This window comes from Polypterus senegalus, chromosome 9, assembly GCF_016835505.1.
Source record: "Polypterus senegalus isolate Bchr_013 chromosome 9, ASM1683550v1, whole genome shotgun sequence".
In the NCBI taxonomy this organism is placed as follows: Eukaryota; Metazoa; Chordata; class Cladistia; order Polypteriformes; family Polypteridae; genus Polypterus; species Polypterus senegalus.
This window is the reverse complement of record NC_053162.1, coordinates 26265910-26286842: the sequence shown is the minus strand read 5'-3', so window position 1 is coordinate 26286842 and position 20933 is coordinate 26265910. Positions and strand designations below refer to the sequence as shown.

Sequence of the window (20933 nt, the reverse complement as noted above, 5' to 3'; positions counted from 1 at the left end):
TTCGGGCAAAATATGCCCTCGTGGAGCAAGCCACTTCGACAAACAAGTCTTCGCTGGTGGAAGGGCAGTGTCACAGATGTCTGGGGTCCTTACCTGGCCGGGATGCCTGGAGAGACCAGATAGAGTCATAAAAAGCTTCCGGGTCAGGAGGACACAACCGCCCTGGAGCAGGAGAGGACCACGGGAGAGGAGGAGAGACATTCCAAACCATTGGGACCCGTGGCCACCGCCAGGGGGCACTTTAAGCCTCCTAGATCCCGGGAGAACTTTACTTCCGCCACACTTAACAAGATGGCGGAGGAACCTGCCAGGGACACCCGGAGTGCTTCCGGGGCAAAGGGCAGCACTTCTGCCACACCAGAAGTGCTGCTGGAAGTTCGTTTCCAGCCACCTGGAATGCATCCAGGCGGGAATAAAAGGGCCTGCCTCCTAACAGTCGGGGAGCTAAAGTCGGGAGTGGGAGCAGGACGAAGCTCCCCTGGAGGAGACAGGCGGCCAAGGACTGAGAGAAAGAAGGGATTGTGGTGATTATTGCTGTGAACATTGTGTGTTGTGTTGGGACTGTGTTTATTTAATGTTAAATAAACGTGTGAACTTTATAAAGATGTGGTCTCCGACCAAGTCTCACAACCCATACTAATTACAAGCGGTGTAAGGCAGGACTGAACAACTGGATGTGGTGTAATGTGATCAAAATAAAAATGTTACAGTGAAATAAAAAGGAAATATTGCATACCTCATATGAAAAAAAATCTGAAAACTTGACCATAACCTCTAAGGTGACATTTAGGGCTTATTTTATTTCTACTGTCTCTTTCTGTTGAATGCCATCTCACACAGCTACCTCTATGACATGCAGCGAAACTGGGGAAATGTTAGTTTTTATGGCTTGGAGTGGGAAGAAATTCCATATACTGTAAATCTACCTGGTATTGATTTTATGCCTTGTTTTTAAACAGAGCTGGCTAGCAGCAGATAAGGCAGACTTTCCCAATTGAAACCGTTTTTTTTTTTTTTTTTTGCTGATCTCTTGACAGTCTTTGGCCTCAAACTGACAAACAAGATACCCTGCAAAATATCTGCACTAATGACAAAAAGTACTGAAAGATCGAATCATTAGTGAAACTCTTCATTAAAAATCCATGTTGTTTTCACAGAAAAAGAAAAGATTCAACACCGGGCATTTTATATGGATTTTAAAATTCTACATGCCTTTATTAAAGTTTCAGCTGTTGCTGATGTAGAGGCTACCTTCAAGACAAATGTCAATCATTTTTTCGATTTTAATAAGATCTTATAGGAAAACAGAGTAATATTTTACAGGGAAGGTGTTCAATTCTTTAGTTTCTTATCACAACAGACAAAAAATTTTAGATAACTTGTGCACTATAAGCTGCAATAATAATGGAGACAAGTTGTTGAGGAATGTGTCTTGTGCTGCAGGGACAACAACCTGCAACTCAACATCAGCAAGACAAAATAAATAGATGAACGACTTCTTAGACCAGTCACCATTCAGGGAGAAGACATAGAAGTGATGCAGAGCTACAAGTAAATGGGGGTACACAGAAACAACAACGCAGTGGCACTGGACAAGGAGGGGCAGAGCAGACTATTCTGGCTAAGGAGACTCAGGTTTGCTAAAAATGGTCTACAAGTCTATAGTAGCCAGTTTAATGTTCTACACTACAGTCTGCTGGGGAAGCAACCTGAGCACAATAGAAACATGATGCCTGAACACACTTATTACGAAAGCTGGCTCCAGCATAGTGGACACACTGGAGGCTGTTGTGGAAAAGAGGATGGTGGCAAAACTGAATGCCATCATGGAAAATCCCCTCCATGAGGAGCTCCCTTAGGAATAGCCACAGGCTCATTCTACCATGGTGTGCTAAGAAGGGCCTCTGGGGGCCTTTTCTGCCCACTGCTATGAGGAAATTCAATACTTCCACCCGATGTACTCATTAATGTTATATTTATTATTTATTTACTTATCGATTGATTGAATGTATTATTTGTCCTGTGAGTCTGTATGCTTGTTTCTTCTTTATGTTTCTGCTACTGCATGCAACTGAATTTCCCCATGGGATCATTGCCTGAAGAAGGGGCCTGAGTTGCCTTGAAAGCTTGCATATTGTAATCTTTTTAGTTAGTCAATAAAAGGTATCATTTTAAGGCCTGTTTAATGTAATATACTCACCAACTAAATCAAACACCCCAGAAATATTATTATCATTGGATGCAGAAAAAGCATTCGACATGATTGAATGGAAATACCTTTTTACTATTTTGGAAAAGTTTGGGTTTGGCCCGAACATTTGTGCATGGATTAAATTACTGTATACTAACCCAGAAGCTTCAGTTTGCATCAATAACATTTGCTCAGACTACTTTAAACTAGAACGTGGCACAAGACAAGGATGCCCTTTGTCACCACTGCTGTTTGCAATTGCCATTGAACCACTGGCAATACATTGTCGAAATACTGATCAGATAAAGGGGATTAGCAGAGAAGGACTGGAACAGAAAATCTCATTATATGCAGATGACATGGTACTGTATATATCGGACCCAGAAAATTCTGTGCCTGCAGTCTTAGCAGCACTCACAGAATTTCAAAAGCTCTCTGGTCTCAGAATTAATCTGAATAAAAGTGTACTCTTTCCGGTGAATTCGCAAGCATATAATATTAGATTAGACACCCTTCCTTTTATCATTGCAGAACAGTTTAAATACCTCGGGTAAACATCACAAGTAAACATAAAGCTCTATATCAACAAAATTTCGTCGTCTGCATGGAAAAAATTAAACAAGACTTGCATAGATGGTCAACCCTTCATCTCACACTAGCTGGAAGAATTAACACTGTTAAGATGAATATTCTTCCTAAGCTCCTTTTTTTATTTCAAAACATACCAATATACATTAATAAATCGTTCTTTAAGCAATTAGATTCAACAATAACCTCATTTATTTGGAATTCTAAACATCCACGCATCAAAGAGCGACCCTACAAAGACAAAAGGCAGAAGGCGGCATGGCTCTACCTAACTTCCAGTTTTATTACTGGGGCAAATATACAGTCGATAAGAACCTGGACACAAATAGAAGAACATATACAGGCATGGACCGCAATAGAAGTAAAATCCTGCAGTACTTCTTTGTATTCCTGCTCTGTGCTCCAATAAACACACATTATCGGCAATACACTAATAACCCAATTGTGCTCCACTCACTTAGAATCTGGAACCAATGTAGAAAGCATTTTAAGACGGAGAAGCTTCTTTCTGTGGCACCCTGCAAAAGAACCACCTCTTTCAACCTTCACAAACATATGCAGTTTTAATATCTGGAAAAATTTGGAATTAACTTGCTTAGAGATCTTTATATAGACAACGTCTTTGCATCCTATGAACAATTACATTCCAAATTTAACATTCCAGCTACACATTTCTTTCACTATCTTCAAATCAGGAACTTTGTTAAACAGAACCTTCCAGATTTTCCTCATCTTGCACCCTCATCCACGCTGGAAAAAATATTGCTCAATTTTGAGGAATTAGACTCCATCTCTACAATATATAAAATCCTTTTACAATCCCTTCCTTTCAAAGATCCAAGAGGACACTGGGAAAATGACCTCTCAATTAATATATCAGAAAAGGAGTGGAAAGTAGCAATGCAGAGAATTCACTCAAGCTCCATATGCGCAAAGCATACAATTATACAACTCAAAATTATATATCGAGCACATCTGTCTCGACTAAAACTCTCAAAATGTTTCCAGGGCATGATCCAACCTGCGAACGTTGCAACCAAGTCCCAGCCTCACTGGGTCACATGTTCTGGGCCTGCACCAAATTAACATTATTCTGGACAAAAATTTTAATTACCTCTCAGACAGCCTTGGACTCACAATCCCTCCTAACCCATTAACAGCTGTGTTTGGGGTTCTTCCAGAGGGTCTTAAAGTGGAGAAGGACAAACAAATTGTGATTGCATTCACTACACTGTTGGCACGCAGACTTATTCTGATAAACTGGAAGAACCCAAACTCTCCTCTTTTAAGTCAGTGGGAAACTGATGTGTTATATTATTTAAAATTGGAAAAAATCAAATACTCAGTTAGAGGATCTGTGCAGACTTTTTTCAAAACATGGCAGGATCTAATCAGTAATATTTTGAAATGATTTTATAAAGCACAGAGAATTTGTTGATTTAGGTATTTTTACAAGCCTTAAATTTTACACCATTTGGCTTGCTCTCTCTCTCAAGGGTGGGGATCGATCTGTTCTTAGCATAATTCTTTTTTTTTTGTAAAAACTTGATTGCTATGTATTGATTGTAATAAAATTAATAAAAAAAAAAAAAAAAAAAAAAAAAGGTATATTGCTTTGCTTTTCTCTACATTCATAATGGCTAACACGGTACAACACCCTAGTACCCATGGGATTAATAAAGTTTATCTAATCTAGTCTAATAAGTGTACACACCCATTAAAATGTGGGATCTGTGTTTAGATTTTAAAAATTACATTTCAGATTATATCCAAAGATAAGATGGCTTCCTCTGACAACATCTGAAGTGATACTGATTAACAATAAATAAAATTATACGCTCTTATATGATCTGTTGGCTGCATAATGAACAAAGGTGCAGATTAGGAGAGAGAGAGAGAGAGGTTGGGAGCAGGCACCGATTACGACGTGTTGCTGCACCCACCGCATGACGAACCACCCGGATTGAGATCTGAGTGCAGACGTGCAACGAGTGACACCTCAGCACAGCACAGAAGATTGTGAGGCTTTCAGCAGTGGCTGGAGTGCCAATCCTGCCACCAACCGCCATGTTTTCCCTGCAAGGGCCGGATGCAGATTTACGTGATACTCAGGACAGAGCAATTGCAGGTTAAGGGCCTTGCTCAAGGGCCCAATGGAGTAGAGTCACTTCCAATTGCTGGTGCAAATCCCTAGCCTCAGAGCCACCACTTCGCCTACATTTAGGATTAGGAGAAGAATAATAAAGAATTTTAAAGTCACTGCATACGTTATATCATAGAACACCGTGAAGACCATGACAAACAAAGCACAGGGAATATGATACCACCAAGATGCGGCATAGATCAGGACATCTCTACAGAACTGGCGACTTGGCAAAGAGAAAGTTCATCAGAGAGGCAACCCAAAGGCAAATTGCAACATTAACAGGCAGTGTACAGTAGTAAGTGTCCACTCCTTTCATTTTGAACAAACAAAAGGAAGATGTGTGTGTGTTGGGAGGTTGTTAGGCAAGATAGAATCAATTCCTTTTAAAACCACTACATGGAAACCCAAATAAATGTCTGAAGATGTCACATCCTATCTTCTCACAATTTTTTGGAAAATGTCTTATAATCTAATGGGACTAAAGGGGAGCGAGTTCAGCACACAGCTTATCCCACAAAGAAAGTACCTACTGGTGGTGATGGCGTCTTGCTATGGTGCTGCTTTTCATCAACGGAACTAAGATGTAAGGTCAAAATAGTGTAAAGGGAAAAATTATTTGCTACAAATATTAAGAAATTGTGTTGTAAAACCTGCTGTTCTCTGTTAGAAAGCTGACCACCAATCTGGCCTGGCCCAGTCGCAATCTAGACAGCAATACTACAGAACTCACATAGACACGACATTATGTACAGGAGATCCTCTTACAATTTGAAAAATAGTGGGATAAAATGACATAAGAGTGGGATGAACTAATGCTTAAAGGAAGCATACAAATAAACTAAAATCTTTTAAAGATTTGACTATTTTTAATTATTTTTCATAGAAAATACCTATTTTTTTCACTCGAAATACTGCTGGTTATAAGATCTTATTAAATGTGGAAAAAGTCTGCCATAATTGGCTTTAATTACAGTTTCTGCAAAATGAAAAATTGAAATTGAAGTAATGATGCATAGACTTTTGACATCCACTGCATGTATAAATTCCTAGGTGATAAGTGGATGAACAGTACAGTTTGTGCATAATGTAGTCTTGGGTGAAACAGCACTATATGAGCAAAGGGGGTACCTTAGTGGCTGAAGCCCCAACTGCCTAGTGGTACACTACAGCTGACAAACTGACACACTCCCACATAGCACAGAACCTTAGTGTAAGGTCAGTGTGAAAAGCAAAGCTTTTTCTACGATATTACAGTAGGTATCTCTGTTTGTCCGTCCATCAGTAACACTATAAATTGTTTACTTTCTTACAGTTTACTTTACCTCAGAAATCAGACCCAGGTAACAGAGGCACCCAAGCCATTCAACAAAATTGTTAAATTCCACCAACAGCGCACCCAGATTCAAATTGATGAGGTAGTGAATACCTTAATCAAATGAGTTATTCCTGCAATTTGACAAAAAAGGGTGCATTGAGGGGTGGCACGGTGGTGCAGTGGGTAGTGCTGCTGCCTCGCAGTTAGGTGACCCGGGTTTGCTTCCCGGGTCCTCCCTGTGTGGAGTTTGCATGCTCTCCCCATGTCTGCATGGGTCCAAAGACATATAGGTTAGGTGCATTGGCGATCCTAAATGGTCCCTAGTGTGTGCTTGGTGTGTGTGTGTGTGCATGCGCCTTGCCCGGGGTTTGTTTCCTGCCTTGCGCCCTGTGTTGGCTGGGATTGGCTCCAGCAGACCTCCGTGACCCTGTAGTTAGGATATAGCGGGTTGGATAATGCATGGATGGATGAGTGCATTGAGAAAATGGCTAAGCTGACACACTTTGACAGCAATACAATTAAATCTTAAAGGCAACAGCCCAACCACACCACTCCAGATCTTCAAGTTGTTAAAAAACACAGAGGAGGACCCTAGAACCAGTCTGTATCTGATGGTCTGCACTTAAAGGTCACTTCTCTAAGAGGCAGAAGAAAATACAAAGTGCTAATCAGAATATGGCAGGGCCCTCTGGCAGTAAAGCACACACTTTAACTGTGCAGAGTAAAATAAATGGACTAGAGGTGCAGTTAAGAATCCATTCTTGAATAAAGGCAACAAGCAGATGAGATTGCAGTATGTGAAAGATCACAGAGTATGGAGCTACAACCAGTGGCACAAAGTCTTAAGGAGCAATGAATCCAAATTTAAAATATTTGGTTTGCAAAGACATGTCAGACTTGGAGAGAAGTTCACTTATAGAAGACTTGGTGAGAACTACATTAATGCTTGTCTACAGCCTATTGGGAGGCATGCTGAAGGTTCTGTCGTCATCTCTGAGTATATTTTTGCCAATGGTGTAACGAATCTGCTCAAAAATCAATGGAATCATTACTGATGAGAAATATAAGCAGATTTTGATTCATCATGCTGTACGTTTGAGAAAACAAATGATAACAATCCCAAGCACATTGCAAACATAAATTAAGAGCAACCAGACAGGAATCTATTAACAAAAGAAAACTATATTTTATACATTGCTTTTTGCAATGCATATCTATTAATCACAACAGAAGGTCAACACAAATATAACAGTATCAAATTCTGAAAATATATTCAGTACTTGCGAAAAGTTATTGATGACGATGAGAAAATAAATGAAGTTAATCAGCATCTGTAGGACTGTCCTCAGGACTTGGTTCCCACATTTACTATAGTATTTATTGTGGTCCTTACTTTTTATATTTTGCTAAACACTGACGCACATGGTTATATCATAGAATAAAATGCTCATGTTTGCTAATGATTCATTAATTTTACAAGATGCAACATATCTACAGTATGACAATTAGTGCCTACCCCACTATTAAGATGACTTTGGTCTTTGAAGCTGATCATTTGAAATACTCCCTGAGATTTCTAAGTCTATGAAGGCCTGCATTATTGATTCAAGTTATGGTTAGTTTTATTTTCTGTTTTTTTTTTTTTTTTTTAATTTCTGTCTTTTTCTGGATTTGCACTTCAAATATGTAAAAGAGCCATCATCCTTTCATCGATATTCATGCTTTCTGGTGGCATTTTATACTGTATTAATGACTGAGGACTTCTTTGGTCATGACTGTATGAGGAGATGCCATTGGGAGGAAACAGTATTATTGTGTGTTGTTGATTACACTAGAAGTCTTCTGGAAGAAAGAGCTGTGACTAGACTGCCCCTATTTTGAAATGAAATAAATACTGAATGTATAAAGACACAAAATGGAAGTTGGTGAACAAACGATCCATGGAAAGCAAAACTGGGCTGTAATAAAAACAAAAATGCAATGGTTAAAATACAGAGTATACATGATTGTGCTTGATGAACAGTAGGCATCTTGTCTGGGATTTCATACTTGTCGATATATACCCAGTGCTGCTGGGAACAGCTCTGACTCCCATGACCCTGCATTGAAGAAAGTGAATTCAAAAAATAGATGGAATACTTAAGAGGAGCAAAGTGATCTTTAATGCCAGGGGTAACCAGTTCTTCTTAAGAAACAGCATGAAAAGAGGTTAGTCAAATGACAACGTGGCTCCTGTATTCTTCATATGATGAAAGTTTATGTGTATCACTGCCCAGCTGTCATTGTGTCTGCCCATTAATGCTATTTCATTTAACAGCTACCTGGTCATATGAAGGCAGCAGTGATAATGACACATTGTGTTTATAGATTTAGTAATCTCAGACATTTAAATGTGCAATCCTGGCCAAAGGCAGCTCTGTTCCTTTTGGTGAGATTAAATGTAAGCACCCATGAGGGAAATTAAAACCTGGAGCCATATGGCAGCATTGCAAAGAAACCAGGAGGCCATAAACCTATCTGAGAATATTTTGTTGAAATGCTAGTATTTAATGTGTTGATATTTATTTCTGTAAAAGACACAAACCTAAATATTGAGAATGTCATAATTCTAAAAGTCTAAAGAAAAATGACATTTGTTTACTAATGACTTAATCAACCAGCAAGGAAGTCAACTATGTAAAACATGTACTGCTGCACATTTAGAATGCCCTCCAGCTATTTTTAATTTAATTGCACTTATTGCATGTCAGTTCTCTTATGAAATAATGAGACTAAAGTGCAAAGTTTAAAAATTAAAAGTAAAAAGGCAATACTCATTTACTGAGTTTCTACCAGAAAATAAATAATATAAATAAAAATACTTTGATAAATGAGGCTGGTGAGCCCAACCTACCGTAGCTCATTAATTCTTCCTCCTAGATGTGTCCAAATTAATGTCAGGATCAGAATTTCCCTAAGGTGTTACTTTCAATGGCACAGAACCCATATTTTATATCATTTGCAGGAAACTTACTTTTAAAAAAATATCCATCTGTGTCTTCGTTGAACAACTTATTTTCAAATAACAGCTGGCATCCACACTATTTACTCCCATTATTTTTTTTTAAATAGAGCATTTCTGTCATTTCTCCTCTCTGTCTCAATTTGTTGTGGATGTAAAGGATCAGTGTCTTCAATCTTTACTCACATCCCAAAGCTACAGACACGGTCTTTAGTGTAAATAGCTTAACGATAAGCTTTCATGACCTGTACTACGTTAACTGAACAATATAACTTGGTATTCCATTAGCCATCTTAACTACTTCCAAAGTCAGAACTCTCACAAATTGTCATATGTTGTATAATCTGTATACCCTAATCTCCATTCTTCAGCAATGCCCAATTTCCGTTTCTACTTTCTATGTAAACCTCTAAATCTTTATATATACTCAGCAAAAAAAGAAACGTCCTTTTTTCAGGACTGTGTATTTCAACAATAATGTTTTAAAAATCCAAATAACTTTACGGATCTTCATTGTAAAGGGTTTAAACAATGTTTTCCATGCATGTTCAATTACCCATAATCAATTAATTAACATGCACCTGTGGAATGGTCGTTAAGACCTTAACAGCTTATAGAAAGTAGGCATTTAAGGTCACAGTTCTAAAAACGCAGGACACTAAAGAGACTTGTCTACCGACTGTGAAAAACACCCAAAGAAAGATGCCCAGGGTCCCTGCTCATCTGCGTGAACGTGCATTAGGCATGCTGCAGGGAGGCATGAGGACTGCTGATGTGGCTAGGGCAATAAATTGCCATGTCCGCACTGTGAGATGCCTAAGACAGCGCTACAGGGAGACAGGAAGGACAGCTGATCATCCTCGCAGTGGAAGAGCCCGGATCTCAATCCCATTGGGCATGTCTGGGACCTGTTGAATCGCATGGTGAGGGCTAGGGCCATTCCCCCCAGAAATGTCCAGGAACTTGCAGGTGCCTTGGTGGAAGAGTGGGGTAACATCTCACAGCAAGAACTGACAAATCTGGTCCAGTCCATGAGGAGGAGATGCACTGCAGTACTTCAAGCAGCTGGTGGCCACACCAGATACTGACTGGTACTTTTGATTTTGAGCCTCCCTTCATTCAGGGACACATTATGAAACATTTTTAGTTTATGTCTTATGGTGTTGACTCTTTTAGTGTTCATACAAATATTTACACATTAAGTTTACTGAAAGTAAAAACAGTTGAAAGTCAGAGGACGTTTCTTTTTTTGCTGACTATATAATATGCTACCATGGCTGTCTGTTTGTCTGTCCAAGATTTTAAATCACCTGTAGCTCGCAAACTGTTTGACCTATTGACCTGAAATTTGGTACACATATACTAAGTGACATCTGCTATCTGGGTGATGATTTACCTCCAAAGTTATTCCTCTTTTTATTTTATTTTATTGTAGAATCAACTCTTGGCAGTGGCCAGCAGGGTGGCCATGAGGCGCATGCGTACGGGTGTCGTTCTCATTCCTACCATCTTCGCTGTCACTTCCCCTACCTCTTCATATCTTAAATCATTCTTGAGGCAGATTGAAGACTTAAGTGCCAGCTTAAGTGAAGAAATAAAGAAAACATACTAAGTAATTGCAACAAAAACACTGACTTAATCATTTTTAACGAGAAAAGATGCCGACAAAAGAAGAGAAGAAGTAGGCTGCTAGGGTGGAGTAAAGAAGAGCTGCTCAGGAAGCAGCAAACACATCAACTTCTGACCAAATGAATGCTAAACATACAGAGAAAGAGGATGAAAACTATAAGTCAAGTGTATTCACTGCACGTTATTGTGCAGTGTGCCGTTACTGGTCTATTTATATTACATTATTATTCCCAACTGCATTTGGTGAACCCAGCTGAAGACAGCAAATTGTTTATTGTTGCTGTCACACAGTTCCTGGTCTGAAATTGAGCCCGTTCCCAGTGAAACTTGATTGTTCATATTTATCTTGTGTCTTTTACTTTACCTTTTTCAAGGAAGTGTGTGCTGGCTCCCCCAACTCTAATCTAGATTGAAAGGGTTCTGATAATAATAATGAAGGACACCGAACAATAGATAAAACGCACATTATAAACAAAACTAAAATACAAAAATTAAAATCAGACAGAGCAATTGTAATCAAAGAGAAAAAGCAGTCTTAAACAAATGAGTTTTAAGTGTATATTTGAAAAGCAAACATGATTCAATATTTCTAAGCTCAGATAGTAGTGAGTTCCAGAGCTGGGGAGCAGAGCAACAAAATGCAATACAATTAATGTTACGAAGGTGCAAATAGGTAGTCCGGGAGATGTTATTGATGTGGGACTGAAAGGATAAAGTACTATCAATGATGATAACTGATTGTTACTGTTGAGGAGGCTCAAGTCTTTTCATTTGCACAGCAAGCTACTGAAAATGTTTGACCAATCCATTGTGGCCAATATACTGCCCCAGTGTGCAACCTACTGTAAGTGTAACAGCAGCTGAAGGGATACCAGACAATTGAATGCGCTGTTCAGAAAGGCCACCTTTATTACAGGACTGAACTTGTACTTAGCAGAAAATAATATGTTTGGCAAAATTAAAGGCCATCACTACCAGTCACTGTAAAAAAAAACCTCGCACTGTTCAGTGTGGTGCTGAGATGTCATCCATTGCACGGCTGCACTTGGATCTCAATCCGGGTAGATTGCTGTGTGGTGGGTGCACCAATGCGCTGTAATCTGAGCATCCTCTCTATGAAAAAATAATTCTGGAATGCCACTGACTCATTATCCCACCATGGTGTGGCATTTTTTGCCTACTGTTATCAAACTTTATTACAGAAATTTTGCCCATCTTAAAATTGCTACTTATATTATCAATGTACATACTGTGCCAATCAATCTATCATAGAGTGAATTTAGTATCAACTGTTATTTCCCTATTATATACAAAAGGGCGGAGGCATAATGCAGTGTAATATTTACTTTGTCGCAATTTTCTATCATATTTTGTGCTTACACTTCCACATGTCATTGAATGTAGCTGGCAGTGCAGAATAAGCTCATTCACAAGTTAGCACAAAGACCAGCTGAACAGTAGAACCCACAGACTGCAATTCCCAAATTGCTTCAAATACACATCGCAGCCCTGTAGTCTGGGACAGTATAACAGTTGTGGGGAGGAGGCAGCAACACTCTCAATTAGTCTTCATTAGAGGCAGCATGTGCCTCACGTACACTACTTAGTGAAGGATCTTCATGCCATCATTATGACAATATCAATAATCAAACATCACAATATACTGTAGGATGTTTAAGAGTAAAGTCGACATACTATAAAATACCTGTGGTTAAGTTCAGTTTAACTTATTGAAAATTTAAAATACAGTGGTACCTCGTACTTGGAACGATTCTAATTTCAAATGTTCTAGAGTTCAAACTCTAAATCTGAGAAAAATTTGATCCAGAGTTCGAATAATGCTTCTATGGTCAAACTACAGTATGAGCACAGTGAAAAAATGCAGCAACAAATGGCGCTTATGCAGCGATCATAAATGTCATCCATTGTGCGCTCAAGTCATCTCTCTCGCTGTAAACACATCTGTTGCATTACATTCATGTGTTTTCAACGCTTTTTTTGGTTATACATACTACCTGTATTAACTATGGCATTCAAGAAGAGTGTGGAAGCAACGAAGCCTAAGAGGAAGGTTGTAATATCGATGATTGAGGTGAAAAAGGAACTCATCATGAAGTACGCTTATGGGAGGTGACCCCACTTCCAAATAGTAACCTTTCCCTTCCTCTCCACCAGCCACACGGGACATCAGCACTCCTCATTAAGGTACGGTAAATGCAACTTTCATTTCATTATACAGTATTTATGTATTTTATTATTGTTTTCATATTTTAATTTATTATTTAGAGGCATTTCATTGTGTTTTTTTACTTTACATTATGTGTACAGTATTTGCTGTTTAATTTTATCGAAATGGGTACTGTTTAGGGTCTGGGAATGGATTAATTCACTTTCCATTGTTTGTAATGAGGAAAATTGATTCAGACATTGAACAATTCAGAATTCAAATGGTTTCCCGAAACGAATTAAGTTCAAAGGTCGAGGCACCACTATATTTCAAATTATTTGTGTTTTATGATTTAAAGTACCATAATTTTAATTAAACACTTTTTCAATAAAATAAGCAATAAAAAATTGTTAATCTTTTGCCGATTTTCATTTAATGAAGATTTTTCAGTGCATGTTCTTACTTACATACAGTAAAAAAAAACTGGGTTACAGATATTGCATGAATGGAACTCATTCATACACTAAGATCCCCCTGTACTGTATCTATTCTGGCTAATCTCTAGAGATTTAGCCTTCAAATTATCACCTTATTTTTGCAAGTTGATATTATCTATAAATTCAACATATGTTACAATAATACTAGGACCCAATGGTTTCTATACTTACACCAATTTTGTAACACTAGAATATACCATCAAAGCAGCTTACATCAAAGATATACTGTGCCTTTAAATCTTTTGAAATAATTTCTTTTCATGAATCACCACTTAAAGAGGCATAATGAACTCACCTCATGGCCACATGCCTTCACTATTTTGTGCGTAGAGAATGGAAAGGCTTCATTGCTTAAGTCAGTATCAATGACCTCTTGTAACACTGAGCGACTGGAAAGATAGAAAAAGGAATAAGCAGGATGAAATTAGAAACAGATGTAATCCTTTAACATAAATGAAAGGCTAACACCTAACACAATTAAAAAAGAGTATCATTATCTTCTACTAGTCCTGCATTTCTCATTTGGTGCTGAGAGGAACAGTTAGAGCAGTTTATTTTCTGCAATCTCATCGTCCAATTCAAGGTCACAGAGGCTGTTCAAATGCACATAAATTTTATCCATAGCAATTGAGCTCTTGCGGGCCTTCTAGTCTGAACTTAATCATACTGTGACAAAGAGGAATTTAAAACTTTATCCTACTCAAAAGCATACTGCAGAACAAAAAGTGCAAAATAGTATCCTTCAGTTTGCTAATTCACGTTTATGTGCTCATATTTTTCAAATACAGTCCTTCTTAAGAGAAGTCTCTGCACTAGTATTACTCTTGTGAAGATCAGCCTGGCCACCAATCAACTACAGCTCAGTCCTTTCCTTTTCTCTTCTCTTTTTCTATTTTTTTTCTCCTGCCATTCTACTCCTCTTCTGCAAGCTCTGTCCTCTGCCTCCCAACTTCGGCTCCTCAAATGAAGTTAGGCGACCTCTTTTATACTGCACCTGGAAGTACTTCAGATGCTCTTCCATTAACGTCCGGTAGCACTCCCAAGTGCTGCATGGGCACCCAGATCCTCTTCTGGCAGCAATTCCGAGTGTGGCGGAAGTGCTGCATTCCAGGGCTCCGCCCAGAGGGGACTGGGCGGTCTCTTGGTCTGGAATCCCTACAGATTTTATTTATTTTTTTCTCCAGCCTCTGGAGTTTTTTTTTTTTTGTTTTTTTCTGTCCACCCTGGCCATCAGACCTTACTTATTCTATGTTAATTAATGTTGACTGATGTTTATTTTTTATTGTGTCTTCTATTTTTCTATTCTTCATTTTGTAAAGCACTTTGAGCTACATTTTTTTTGTATAAAAATGTGCTATATAAATAAATTGTTGTTGTTGATACTGTCCAGGCGCCCCCTGGCGGTGGCCACGGGCCCCCACAGGATAGAGCTTCCAAGCTCTAATCCAATGGCCCCGACACCAACCAGAGCAGCTGCCCTCTCATGTCCCAGGGGAGATACTACTCCTCACCTGGTCCTTCCATACTCCGGGCATGTTGGCAAGGCAAGGGTCCCAGCTGACTGTTACACTCTCTATACAATTGCTCCTGGACCCCTGAGGTTTGTTTTCTTCAGGAATGTTGGTGACAGGAGCTTTCATTTTCCACTCAGCATTGTCAACTGGTCATATTTTAAATATAATGTATTGTTTTAATTTGTTTATACAGTATAAATATATTGTATTGTTTTGATTTGTTTATACAGTATAAATTGCTGAAATTACTTTCTTTTACCAAGTGCGTTTATGGATATTAATGTTGTATGCTTGGTAAATACATGCAAGTGATCCGAGTCTGCACTCAGTAAAGACTGCTATGCAAAAACAAATGTAATTATTAAACTGAATGTAATTAGGAGGCTGGTTATTCTATTTTTAATAAAATAGGCAAAAAATTCTGAAGTACATAAAAACACTACTTACTGATGGCAACATTAAAATACAGTATGCTCATCTTCAATTACCATGCCATTTTAAATGACCCTCAGTAACAACAAACAGATGTAACTGAAAAGGATTGACTTCAAGAGGAACCTGAATTCAATTTGTTGCACAGGTGCTGTTATTCCTACTCAGCATTTGCCTAATGCACCTCCACCTGTGCCCATTAGGTAAGCTGCAGGGTCGTCAGCTGGTGCCAACATTCACTGATGTTAAGCCTCCTACTCAGTACATCTGCTGGTGGAGAGGCAATGGCCAAATGGGGTCCTCTCCCCGCCACTCCCTACAGCTGACCTTACTGTGGGGTTAAGCCGCAAAAACTCTCTCTCCTCCATAGCCACACCCAGTAGCTAGCCTTCTCTGCCTCCTCAGCCAGCTATGTAATGGCTTTCTGTAAGTTGCTACCTGTGATACCCATAGCCTGCAGAAGCCAGATTACTGCATCTGAGCTCTACTGGGTGGATGGAAGTCACCCAGCTTGCCTACTCCACTGCCACCTTAGAGTACTTGAGGCACTAGTAATGTGCTGCTGGTATTCCCTTCTCCCAGGGGATGGCATGTTAGATGGCAGCTGTAGTCCACATTACAACATCTGGTCTGAATGATGTTTGAGTAATTTCTGATGGAAAAACCAGCTGCTTATCCAAGTCCACCCACAACTTCCATGTTGTCCCGAGGGTTGGCACTGACTGTGACTTTCCTGCAGCTGTTTATGCTTGAGTCTCACCTTGTTTAACAAATGCAATGATGAGGCAACAGAGTTTTGAAGTGTTATGTGCCACCATCCTGCACCTTTCTAATTATTCAGCCAACTTCCTCAAAGCCAAATTATGCTGCCAACTACAGCTGCCCTGTGTCAATGCATCTAGCATCCTGACAAGGTATGCTGGAGGGCTGTGTTGCTGTGGTTACAGAGTGGGCACTTCTCCTCCATCCCAAACCATAGAGCGAGGTTCCACGGACATCAGAGAGTTTCATACATCGCCCTTATCAGGAGGCTCAGTCGTGCCTGTGGCATCCTCCAGATGTCTGCCCAGATGACGATTCTAGTTGTGTAGGCCTCCCATCATGTCCGTGCTCCCTGATCGCCCTGGGATACTGCCTTAATGAGGTAGCGTTTGTGCTCCGCCCGTGTAACTTCCTCCACATCCATGGTCTTCCTCTGCTGCTTTGTGGCCTTACTCCATATCTGTGTCGGTTCTCCTCCACCCAGCTCTACTTGGCTATCTTGCACTTTCTCCATGATTTCTTTGTGTTGCACCCTGCTGATGGCAAGGTAAACCTCAGTCTGTGCCCTCCATTTACATCCTGTGCCAGCATTTACTGCTGCCTTCCTTATCAGGTGGTTCCTGGATTCCCTCCATTCTGACACCAGTTTTGATGGACAGCTTGGGATGAAGAACTAAGAAAAACTGCACATTTTTAATTCACTAAGAGAAACAAGAGGGTGAGCCAGAAGGTAGGATGAAGCAAAATGGGAATTCATGACATATTTTGACACGTGATTTCTCGATTTCATAAACAATTACAATGCAAATGCAATCTTCTGGTAGAACAGTACATTTACTATTTGCAAGTTAGAAACGTCAGTAAAAAATTTTTAAATAAAGAAACTTGCCTAACTGTCATATCTTTTCATCAATGTCCATGGCTGGAACAATACTGTCTAATGCTGAGGAAAACACAGGCAGACTTTACCAACTTATGTTAAGGAGTGCACCTCGATACGATATAAGACAGCATGGGAAATATGACCTTTCAGTTAGAATAACCGTTAAAGAATGGAAATTAGCCTTTGAAAATATAGACACCTTGTCAATTTGTGCAAAGCACTGTGTAATTCACTAAAAAATCAAACATTGCATTAATGTATCTTGACCAAGATTATCCAAAATAAATCTAGGATAAAATAGCAATTGTGAACAATGTTATTTTAGGTAATAGGTTTTGGGAATGTTGGGAAAATTGCTTATTTGTTAAGACAGGTCTGGATTTACAGTTATTCCAAATCTTTTTGATAGTATATTTTTCAGTAAAAGCAGACATGACAACAGTCAGTCAAGAAAAATATGTTGTGATATCTTCCATTATACTGTATACATTGTCTTATCTTATTGAACTCTAAGAGTCCTACTCTACCCTCAACAAATCATTAGGAAATTTATTTTAATTAAAAAATACAGAAAAGGTCAAATGTTCTCTGTGCTGAATGATCCCAAAGCTTTTCTTACAACTTGGCAAGGATTGACAATGCTGTATTAAGGTAAACACATTAACCTCTGTTAATCTTTCTTGATGTGTCAGCAAAGAGGAGAGGCTAATGAATACCTGCATTTTGCCCACATAACTCCCTAAATTAGAAAGGTGAGGGTGCTGAAAATAATGTTATTTATACAAAAAAAAAAAATTCTCAGGAACACCTGCAGAAGCTTTGCACTGCTAGCAACTTGAGACTACTGCACTCCTTGAACCCCACACTGGGTTTGAAGGATCAGGCTTCAAAGGCAAAGGTACTTGAACAATACCAGGTAGAATATCTCTGCTGCCACCTGCTGGTCAAACAGTCTTCCAGGGCTTCCATCTCTCAGCATTTACAGGTACACTTTATTTACTTGGCAGTCATTTTTATCCAACGTGACATACAAAAGATGTCAATGTAAGAGAGTAAATATCAGTCTGAGGAAACAAGTGTTACAGAACAAGGTTACAAAGAGTTTAAACCAAATAGAATAAACACAAAACTGGCTGATCTTTCCTTAACTATAAGAACCTATCAAAGCCATTATCAAGACAGTCTTCAAGCACTTCTTAAACACAGTGAGGAAGTCAATGGTTCAGACAGAGCTGGGCAGCTTATTCAGCCAGCTAGGAGCTACATATAAAGGGAGGGAATCATTTATTCTCTGCTGCCTCCTGACTCTGGCTCCTCAAACAGAGTGAGGCGGCCTCCTATATAATGCACCCGGGAGTGCTCCAGGTGCTCTCTGATCCTCTTCCGGCAGCATTCCCAAGTGTAGCGGAAGTGCTGCAGTCCAGGGCTCCAGGACTGTCCAGGCACTGCCAGTAGCCACAGGCCCCAGCAGGGTTGAGCTTCCAAGCTCCAAGTCTGTGGCCCCGATGCAATCCAGGGGGGTTGCCCTCTTGTGTTCTGGGGCAGGTATTGCCATGAACCTGCCCTCTCCCCAGGTCTTTCCATCACAGAAGCATGCCGGCTGAGCAAGGGTCCCAGCCATCCGCCACAATATCTCTATGTATGTGTGTGTGTGTGTGTGTGTGTGCTGACCCATTGACCTCTGTGTAGGCAACAATCAAGGATTTCAAAGTATTACATGCAGCTACAGAAAGTCACTGTAGTGACCAATAGGGGTGACATATGCCCGTCTGGTTGAACACAAAATGTGCAGCTGCATTTTCAGTTATCTGCAATGTCCTGGTACTCTTAGCAACAGCATAACTTTTTGTTAGCATTTGCATTGTTTCCTGCTACAGCACAGAGGGAACAAATGGCAAGGCAGGAACTAGCACTGGAAGGTGTGCCATCGAAAAGTGCTCATGCTGGTTTTCACTACAAATAAATATTTTATTCTGGCTGTCTCATTAGCTTTTGTTTTCTGCGACTTGATTACTTGTTAATCAGAAACAGAAAGCTCCAACTGAGATCTTTATATAAACGTAGTCATACTTTATTCCTATTATAATCAACTGTAAATGTATAAAACAAAGCCTGCCTTATTATCATTTACAAATACAGAAAAAAAGCTGGTTACTAGTTAACACTTAACACATTCATAACTGCACACTTTCACCTAGGTCCCCTTCTCTGAACAACCCTTAACTTCATAATGTACCCAGCTCTTCTAGCTGAAAGATACAATTTTAACTGTAGGGACTTCAAAGGGTTAAAAGAACATAAACAAAAAATCTAATATTAAAACATAAACCTTTTTTACAGACTTAAAAAATTTAAAATCACATTCAAGAACCTTTATTAGTCTTAATCAGCCAAGATACAAATGTTTAGTGGCCAATTTTTACTACTGTTACACCTCTTAATGTAACGCCGATGCAATCACAGCCTTTAATGCCTTGACACACACTATCCCCCGGCTTGGCCACTGCAATTTAAACTCTCCTCTGCTAAATAATCTCAACACAAACAAACAAATAATGAATTTCTATATTTTTTTAGAAATTTGTTTTAAATCAAATCAACATAAAAGGGCTCCACACAACAAATCCTTTTTTCTATCCACTCCCATTCTACCTTTTTAAACCATAAACAGTAAACTACTAGCTTAACAGGATAAAGTTATATTATTAACATAATGCATTACACACTCTCTGACCAATTCCTTAGGACCCTCATACCTATACTGGGTAAAGTCTCCTTTTACTCTCAAAACAGCCTCGATTGTTCATGTCATGGATTCCACCAGATTCCTTTGAGATTCTGCTTCATGTTCACATGATTTGCATCAAGTAATTTCTGCACATTGGTCATTTGCACATTCATGTTGCGAATCTCACACTCAACAACATTCTAAAGGTGTTCTAATGGATTCAGATCCAGTGACTGGGAGGAAGACTGAACTCCTAGTTACGTTTAAGAAAGCAATTCGAGATTACTATTACCTTGTGACATGGTGCATAATCATGCTGGAAGGCACTATTAGAAGATAGCTAAATTGTGGCCATTTGTGACCATGAAGGGATGCACATGGTCACAAAAAATACTCAAACATTCTCCACACCCTTACAACCTGCCTGTCGACACAAGGCAGGTTGGATGCCTGGATTCATGCTGTTGGTGCCAAATTCTGTCCCTACCATCTGTGTGCTTCAAGAGAACTTGAGGTTCATCAGACCAAGCTATGCTTTTGCAGTCTTCAGCTGTCCAGTTTTGGTAAGCCTGTGCCCACTGCAGCCTCAGCTTGCTGTTCTGGTGAATAGGAGTGTAACCTGAAGTGGCCTTCTGCTATTGTAGCTCATCTGCCTTAGGGTTTGACGTGTTGTGCATTCTGAGTTTTTTTTCTCCTCACCCCAGTTGTACAGAGTGTTTACCTAAGTTACTGTAGCCTTTCTGTCAGCCTGAACCAGTGTGGCCATTCTCCCCTTTCTCATCAACAAGGTGTTTCTGCCTGCAGAACTGCCACTAACTGGATGTCTTTTGTTTTTGCACAGTTCTGTAGATGCTGTTTTGTGTGGAATTCCCAAGAGAACAGCAATTAGAGAAATACTCAGACCAGCCCATCAGGCACCAACAACCACACCACTAGATGAAGTCATTGAGATCACATATTGGGTGTTTGATATGAACATTAACTGAAGCTCCTTTTAATGCACAGGGAAGCTGGCACATATTTGGCTAATTAGATCACCGCATGAATAACCAAGTGTACAGGTGTTCCGAAGAATTTGCT

General features: G+C 39.5%; 1 protein-coding gene across 1 annotated transcript in view; it reads right to left on the bottom strand.

Annotated features, from left to right (window-relative positions):
• sardh (sarcosine dehydrogenase) overlaps positions 1 to 20933 on the bottom strand; it is a 249311-nt gene that overhangs the window by 35864 nt on the left and 192514 nt on the right. Inside the window, exon 17 of the mRNA XM_039762751.1 lies at positions 13830 to 13923. Within this exon, the coding sequence (XP_039618685.1) occupies positions 13830 to 13923 (94 nt within the window). The remainder of the gene's footprint in view (positions 1 to 13829; positions 13924 to 20933) is intronic.